The sequence below is a fragment of the Schistocerca nitens genome, chromosome 5 (genome assembly GCF_023898315.1).
Source record: "Schistocerca nitens isolate TAMUIC-IGC-003100 chromosome 5, iqSchNite1.1, whole genome shotgun sequence".
NCBI lineage: Eukaryota > Metazoa > Arthropoda > Insecta > Orthoptera > Acrididae > Schistocerca > Schistocerca nitens.
This window is the reverse complement of record NC_064618.1, coordinates 128,806,083-128,814,218: the sequence shown is the minus strand read 5'-3', so window position 1 is coordinate 128,814,218 and position 8,136 is coordinate 128,806,083. Positions and strand designations below refer to the sequence as shown.

The window sequence follows — 8,136 nt, the reverse complement described above, 5'->3', positions numbered from 1 at the left end:
TACAAAGGCACACCTCAACACTACTTGCTCGACATAAGATGTGGGAATGGAAATCCGGTATCAGCATTGAAACCGGCACCACTTCTGAGACCACTGTTGTGGGGTCAGTGTGTCGAACCCGAGACTCCAGTTGGCAGAGCTGAAACCAGGACCCACCGCGCTGCATTTTGTCAGGAGGCTGAGCAAGTTCAAGAGCATCAAGGGGCAGTGCAGAGTGATACGGTGGTACTCATAACATTTGTTTATTCAGCTAATTTACAGTACTCGATGAGTGAAGTGGAGTGTCAGCATGACATCCACGCGCTGTCCCGCGAGTCCAGCCTGCTCAGCAGACTCCTGGTATGCCGACGCCACTTCTGCTGTCATCAAGGTCACCAGCCGATGAAATTCGGCTGCGCTCTCCTGGTCGCTGCCTGCCAGGTCGTTTCGTCTGGCGCCGCTCCATTGCCCGTGGTTTCAGAGACTGCTACAGTCCCTGGACCTCGCCGCTCTCCACCCCGTTTGGCCTGCTCTGTCCGACCATGGGACAAAGGTGGGTGTGCTGGTCACCTGTGACCCTTGGGCCGGGTGCTGCACGCCCTCCTGCTGCCGTGCCCTCCTGGATGTTGTGCTTCAACTTGCCGCTAGTGGTGCTTGCCGAATGGCAACACCAGCCGTTGTCTCTGGCGCTGCTGCAGTGTTGCTGTGCCTCCCACAGCATACACCTCACCCGGATCCCAGTACGCCAGGTGGGAAGCGAAAGTGGCCCGTAGACTCGAGTGGAACCGAGCCCCTCCTGGACGCGCTGCAGACTGCTGTCATTGGCCTCTTTCAGGCAGACCGTGTGATCTCCATATTCCAGACTGCTGTTCCGTCCTGCCCCGGTGCTGTGTCCCCTGAGGCAGAATATAGCCCGAACAAGTTCATAGAAAACAGAATACAAGTTTATGCAGAATACTTATAACATGGCTGCCAAACTGGCCCCTATAAGCGAAGACCAGCACAGGTCCGTCCCGACGCCCGACTGACTTGGCACACTCTGTCCCAAGCTAAAATTGCCCGTCTATTTATACAGTGGTACAGGTTCCATTTGAAGCTGAAGCAGGTAAAGTATGTACTGTAGTAGTAATAGACACCACTCCATCGGAGAATGACAGTTCTGGGATTTGTTTAAACAAATATGTTAGGTGGGTACACCTCCCACATTACCACTCCAGAATTGTAGGATTCTGGTGTGATAGGCACCAGGCCAAAGAATATTAGTTGGCAGCCTCAGCTGGAAATATTGGAGCTTTTACAGCACATTCCTTGTGGTTGAGAATCTTTCAGCCAACTGTATTACTGGTGCAGGATTTCTGCAACAGAAGGACACAAAAATTGACTTCTCGGCAGGCAAATGCTATATTACAGTTGATGGAAAAAATATAATTCCGGGTTTGCTCAAAACTAAAGCTTGCCACGGCAAATTCTGCCAGCGAGTGAAAATCAATCTACTGGCAGATGGTAGTTCAACTGCTCTAGCTGATGTAACCAAGTGTGCTAATGTTGACAACAACAAGCAAGATCTCGAGGGAATATTTTTAGGCAGGATTTTAGAATCATATTACTTAAGTCGGCTGCAGAGAAATGAGCTTTTTATTATATTTATAAATGATCTCCCTCTCTGTACAGAATATTGTAGATTCACCATTTTTGCTGATGACACTACACTACTTCATAATTCAGTAGATAAACTTGAGGTAGCAGCAAATAAGGTTTCAAATGAAATGGTGAACTGGTTTAACATTAATGGTCTTTCTTTAAATTACTGCAAAACAAACTACATTCAGTTCCACACAACATCCAAAGATGAGGAAATAGTAGTAAAAATAGGTGAGCAGACAATAACCAGGGTAGACTCCTCAAAATACCTAGGCTTGCATATTGATAGCCAACTGAATTGGTCAAACCACATCCTGGATCTATGCAAAAGACTAAGTTCAGCAACATACACATTGTTTCTTCTCATAGAAATACAGAAACCATGAAGTCAGCATATTATGGTTGCTTTCATGCAGCCACTGGCTAAAAAAGTACTGTCTGTACAAAAAAAGAGCCATAAGGATCATGTGTGGAGTCCATCCTAGAGCCACATGCAGGAATCTTTTTAAGAAGCTTGAAATACTTACATCCACTGCGCAATATATATTCTCTTTGATGTGCTTCATAAGGAAAGAAAAATCCATCTTTAAGCTGAATAGTGCATATCACAATCACAATACTAGAAGGAAACATGATATCCACTATGAACAGCCAAATCTAAGTATGGTGCAGAAAGGAGTCCATTTCAGTGGCTGTAAGATTTTTAATGCCCTCCCTTCAAGAATTAAGTGTTTGGTAGATGATGATCTCTTGTTTAAAAAAAAAACCTTAAGGCAGTTCCTATTGCAAGGATCATTTTATACAATAGAAGAGTTCCTGAACTACAATGTTGAACATTTCTTGTATTGTAAATTGCAAATGTATGCCCAAATTTGTATTTGTAATACCAAATATTTTTATTGTAAACATATATTTTGCATTATTTATTTCTCTGTAACACTTATTATTTTGTAATCTTTATCTGTCTCTAAAATGTATTTTTTGTAGTGGAACCTAAGTTACTGTTTATTGTTTTTGTTTTGTTTTATGTATTACCATAAATTCTGGCCAAAAGCTTGTAAAATTAACAAGTTCCATATCCTGTGATAGTGTCACAACATGGATCACCGGAACAAGAGATAAATAAATAAAATAAGTAAATAAATAGTCTAAAAACACAGATGATGTGACTTACCAAACGAAAGTGCTGGCAGGTCGATAGACACACAAACAAACACAAACATACACACGAAATTCAAGCTTTCGCAACAAACTGTTGCCTCATCAGGAAAGAGGGAAGGAGAGGGAAAGACGAAAGGATGTGGGTTTTAAGGGAGAGGGTAAGGAGTCATTCCAATCCCGGGAGCGGAAAAAAGGACAGGTATACACTCGCACACACACACATATCCATCCGCACATACACAGACGTGTATGTGCGGATGGATGTGTGCGAGTGTATACCTGTCCTTTTTTCCCCCTAAGGTAAGTCTTTCCGCTCCCGGGATTGGAATGACTCCTTACCCTCTCCCTTAAAACCCACATCCTTTCGTCTTTCCCTCTCCTTCCCTCTTTCCTGATGAGGCAACAGTTTGTTGCGAAAGCTTGAATTTCGTGTGTATGTTTGTGTTTGTTTGTGTATCTATTGACCTGCCAGCACTTTCGTTCGGTAAGTCACATCATCTGTGTTTTTAGATATATTTTTCCCACGTGGAATGTTTCCCTCTATTATATAAATAAATAATCTCTTGTATAGATATCTACAAGTCTTTCCAGAAAAAAAAAAAACAGGTATAATAAAAGGATACGTATATCACATGCAAGTTAATCCTCATGAAACATATTGTCACACAACGTACTTGATTCCTTTGACCAAGGAAGAGACCGTACACGAAGAAATCAAGAAAATGGAGAATGATAGAAACATTCTTATCTCTATGTAGCAGCCTTCTATTAAAAAAACACACCAGGGATATTTACCAGGGTGCATCAGAGTCTTGTTAGCCGATCTCAAGGTTGCATTGAGGTTGATAGCCATAAGGTTCAGCACATTCTGTAAGATACAATGCAAACGGTACGTTCATTGTGTCAGTGATGGTATTTGCACTTAACTAATGTGAATAAAAAAAGTAAGAAGTTACGTGATTTTATTCCTATTATCACCTTAATTAATTCCTATTATCTCCGACATACAGTAATGTGATTTTATTCCAATTATCTCCGACCCCAGGTTCCCTACCTCAAAGTCCTGTTAAAAGTTTTGCACGCTCTAACAAAAACACCCTGTCCATATAAAACATGGCAGCACAGCACATAAAATAATAGCCAAACACAGTTCACATCGCGAACTATCAAAAAATATTGCAAAAATTAATATAATTAATGTTCATGTACAGCCATGTTCCAATGTATATATTAAACAAGTAGTGTAAAGTGATGCATCAAACATTTCTGCACATAGTGAACAAACAAGCTATTTTGGATGTTACATGAAACACACAACTTCAATATCAACTTCAATATCTGTGCAATTTGATTCAAAAGACTGTATGTAATTCCAAATGAGCAACAAAACAAACTCCAAAGTCAGTGCTATTAAAGACTTTCAGAGAAAGCCGTAGTTCGTGAACTTTGTGCGCAAATAAACAAAACTGTGCAATGGAGCTATACTCTGTTCATCACAAGAATAAACCTGATGTAAACAAATAGAAATGCGACGATTGGTCAGATGCCGTTGCACACCTACACAGGTATTCTTAGGTTTATTTCACATCTACCCAGCACCGGCTGTGAGGGTGAGGCGCTTACGGTACGGTTCACACCAGGGGCCCTATTCTATATCGTTCATACCGATCGGTGTAGTAGGTTAGTCTCGGTAGTGATGTCATTTTCGGTTTTTTATCGAAATATACTATTCAGTAAGGTTCTGAGACTTGTTACCGAACAGTCCTCCCACCGATTTTACGACAATTGTACCGCGAAGTTTTGGATTCCGGTCTGGCCCTGTCGTTCGGTGAGCTGTGGTTTATGTACACCTATAATTTGTTATCTTAAACATATTTAGCTGTTTTAGCTTTGGATTTAGTGATTGTGTTACTAAAGAATCACCAGCAGACGCATCTGGTTGGAAAGTGAGTTCATAATAGACATCCGTTCAAGTTGATCGTTGATTCCTTGACTCAATTTTTTTATTACAGAGAGGACACAGCCCTCTGACCGAACACACTGAGCTACCGTGCCGGCTTTGCACAGCTCTCATACTATTCCGCAGAGGAACGTAGACTAACTTCGTTGCAAAATGGTGCTGTGAAAGTTATAAATGTGTGATAGTTTGGAAGGTTTCCAATATCAGGCTTCATGTAATTGCTTTCCATTGTTTCCTGAAATTTGTAAACACATTTCAATAATTACTAACTAACCTATCTGTGGGAAAAAGTACACAAAGTCACTAGTAACGTCAGTTCACACTCATTTAATATATGTAAGCAGAGCCAATGTCTTGATATTTAATGATATTTAAATTCTTATTCGCAAAAATGGCTCTGAGCACTATGGGACTTAACATCTGAGGTCATCAGTCCCCTAGAACTTAGAACTACTTAAACCTAACTAACCTAAGGACATCACACACATCCATGGCCGAGGCAGGATTCGAACCTGTGGCAGTAGGGGTCGCGCAGTTCCAGACTGAAGTGCCTAGAACCGCTCGGCCACACCGGCCGGCTCTTATTTGCATAAAAATAACATGTATTTTGAGAGAATATTGACCGAAAACAATTTTTTTTATTTAATCATTCACAGTAACAAACTAACCTAACCATATTTCTAACAAAGGAAAATAGTCTATTATGAACTCACTTTCCAACTGGTGATTCTTTAGTAACACAATCACTAAATCCAAAGCTAAAACTGCTAAATATGTTTAAAATCACAAATTATAGTTGTACATATTTATTTATTTATTTATTTACTATATCTTCGTCATTTACCAGCCATGGCTGGACAGACTGCGTCACAAATACAATGTTTATCAACTAACATTTATACAACACCATATACAAAATTTATATTACAAATAAAAGAAAATATTTATGCAGTGCACAAAAACACATAGAACATAGCGGGAATGAAATATAACTAAACAGGAAAGTAAAACTTCATAGCAGCAAATGAAAATACCATAAAGCAAAATGTCACACACACAAAGTTTCATTTTGGCAAAATATGTACTTTAAGTAAAACACAAAATTAAATGTGTAGTTAACATGAGAAGAAGATTAAATTTAGGCAAAATTATATATAAAACATAACAATATTTATTATTTTGTCCATTCAGTAGAACCGCTGTTGAAAAACTCTTCCAATGAATATAGTGGATGTTGTTTCAAGTCCTGAGCAATTTTTTTCCGAAATAATTCAGGTGGCAGGGATTTCACTTCTGGAGGCAGTTGACTGTACATTTTTTAGGGCGACTGTTGGAAAGCTGTCTTGTGTACTTGATAGGTGACACCTTGGCACTTCAATGTTCCTCTTACAGCGAGTGTCATGTTTATGTATTTCTTGTCTTATGCTAAAATTCCCTTGATTTTCTTTTATATACATGAGGCAGAAAAACACATACTGGCTAAAGACAGTCATTATGCCTAGCCTGGAGAAAATAGGCTTACAGTGGTCCAGTCTTTTGCTAGAGGATATGATCCTGATGGCTTTTTTTTGTAATAGCAACACATCTTTGCTGCCTGAGGAGTGTCCCCACAACAACAGTCCATAGTTAATGTGGCTGTGGAAGACTGCATGGTAGACTATTGTGAGAAACTGGTCAGTTATTACCCTCTTCAGCTTCCTCAGGCGGTATATCACACGAGAAAGTTTGGTGCATACATATGCAGTGTGATCATTCATGGAGAGTTTGCTGTCAATCTTGAAGCCCAGTAGTCTGAAAGTCTCCATGTTTTCTTGGTCTTCAATGTTGGTTAGACTGCATATCAAATGTTGGGTTTTTTCTTCATTGATCTTCATTTTGTTTATTACGAACCATTCTTTTATTTCTTCAAACATCAAATTTGATGCACCAAGAGCTTCTGTGGCTGTATGTCCTTTGGCAATAAGGGTAGTGTCATCTGCAAACTGCAACATTTGACTATTACAGCTCATATCATTGACATATATGAGGAATAGGAGAGGTCCTAAGACTGATCCTTGGGGCACTCCATGTTCCAGTTTTTGTTCAAGAGAAGTTGCTCCATGCACTGATACTACCTGCTCTCGGTTTTCCAAATAAGATTGGAGTGTTGATAGAACAACACCTCCTACACCATAGCATCTTAACTTGGCTGTTAGTGTTGTGTGTGAGATGCAGTCAAAGGCTTTGCTGAGGTCACAGTGTGTCAGTGTCACACTCTCTCTCTCTTTTCAAAACTCTGTCGAATTGTTTTTAATAAGTCCAGTGTGGCTGTCACTACTTACATTATTACAGCATTCATCAGCGCCGTTTTCTCGATCACCAACAGTTGTTTTGGATGTGTGAGTCGGGATGCACAGCACATTAACCACAATATGGTGTTTATGTTTATCTGCCGCCAAATCCGTTTGTTTACCATTTGCAGTACCAATGTTTTCCTGCACAAATTCACTTACTTTGTTATAACCACTTTCCAAGGAGTCAGCACCGTTTACAAGTGGTTTTAAACATATGTTTACGTTATATTTTGGAGACTGCAATTCTTCAATCTTAGAATCAGCACTGATAATTGTATCCAGCTTTTTATTCATTGATAGGTTATCTTCCGATATTTTATTTGTTAACTTGAGCATATTTTGCAAGTATTCTAATAATTTTACGTCACCGTTCACTTCAATATCACTTTTGTGTTTCTGCACTTCAGGTTCATGTAAATTTTCGCTACTTAACCTCTTTTCGCAGGACACACAGTGAAACTTAATTCGGTCTTTAGAACATGCTACTGTACGAGCTTCACTGTTACTAACGCCTACACACTCGTTGTGAAAGGATTTATTACACCATAATCCACAAACTAGCACTATATCTGTCGTTTTAATAACTTTTTTGCACGCTTCACATGGTCGAACATCATCACTTGCCAGTTCACCTATCGACAGGGCCAGACTGAAATCCAAAAGCTCTCGGTACAATTGTCATAAAATCGGTGGGAGGACCATTCGGTAACAAGTCTCAGAAGCTTACTGAATAGGATATTTCGATAAAGAACCGAAAATGACGTCACTACTGAGACTAACCTACTACACCGATCGGTATGAACGGTACAGAATAGGGCCCCAGAAGAGCGCTACACAACTACCCATCAACTATCCTGTGCCGGCCAGTTGTGTTTTGCTTTGTAGGTGGTTCAGTCCGTTCTGGACGTTTCTAGTCTACTGTGTCATGGCGGAAATTGATATCAAAATCCTTATAACTTTAGTTTAGGAATGACCAGTTTTATGGGAGAATACAAACAAGGAATGCATTGATCGAAGTTTGCAAAGAGCTGAAAGAAGGCTTTGAATGGGTGTGTGACAAAG

At 40.0% G+C, this 8,136-nt stretch overlaps 1 protein-coding gene across 3 annotated transcripts; it reads right to left on the bottom strand.

Moving 5' to 3' along the window:
• Positions 1-229: 229 nt before the first annotated feature.
• On the bottom strand, positions 230-7,748 carry LOC126259971 (uncharacterized). 3 transcript variants are annotated; one of them, XR_007546581.1, is made up of 3 exons: positions 4,343-5,385; positions 3,456-3,649; positions 230-1,334 (listed from the first exon to the last, which is right to left on the bottom strand). XR_007546581.1 is itself a non-coding variant. In XM_049957096.1 (3 exons), exons 1-3 carry the CDS (start codon positions 7,408-7,410, stop codon positions 1,318-1,320), a joined length of 438 nt encoding a protein of 145 aa, XP_049813053.1. In that variant the 5' UTR covers positions 7,411-7,748; the 3' UTR covers positions 230-1,317. The 3 variants fall into 3 exon arrangements, 2 of the variants coding, with proteins under 2 accessions (XP_049813053.1, XP_049813052.1); XM_049957096.1 differs by lacking the exon at positions 4,343-5,385 and adding an exon at positions 7,063-7,748 and having other exon boundaries at positions 3,577-3,649; XM_049957095.1 differs by lacking the exon at positions 4,343-5,385 and adding an exon at positions 7,063-7,748 and having other exon boundaries at positions 230-875; positions 3,577-3,649.
• Positions 7,749-8,136: the final 388 nt, after the last annotated feature.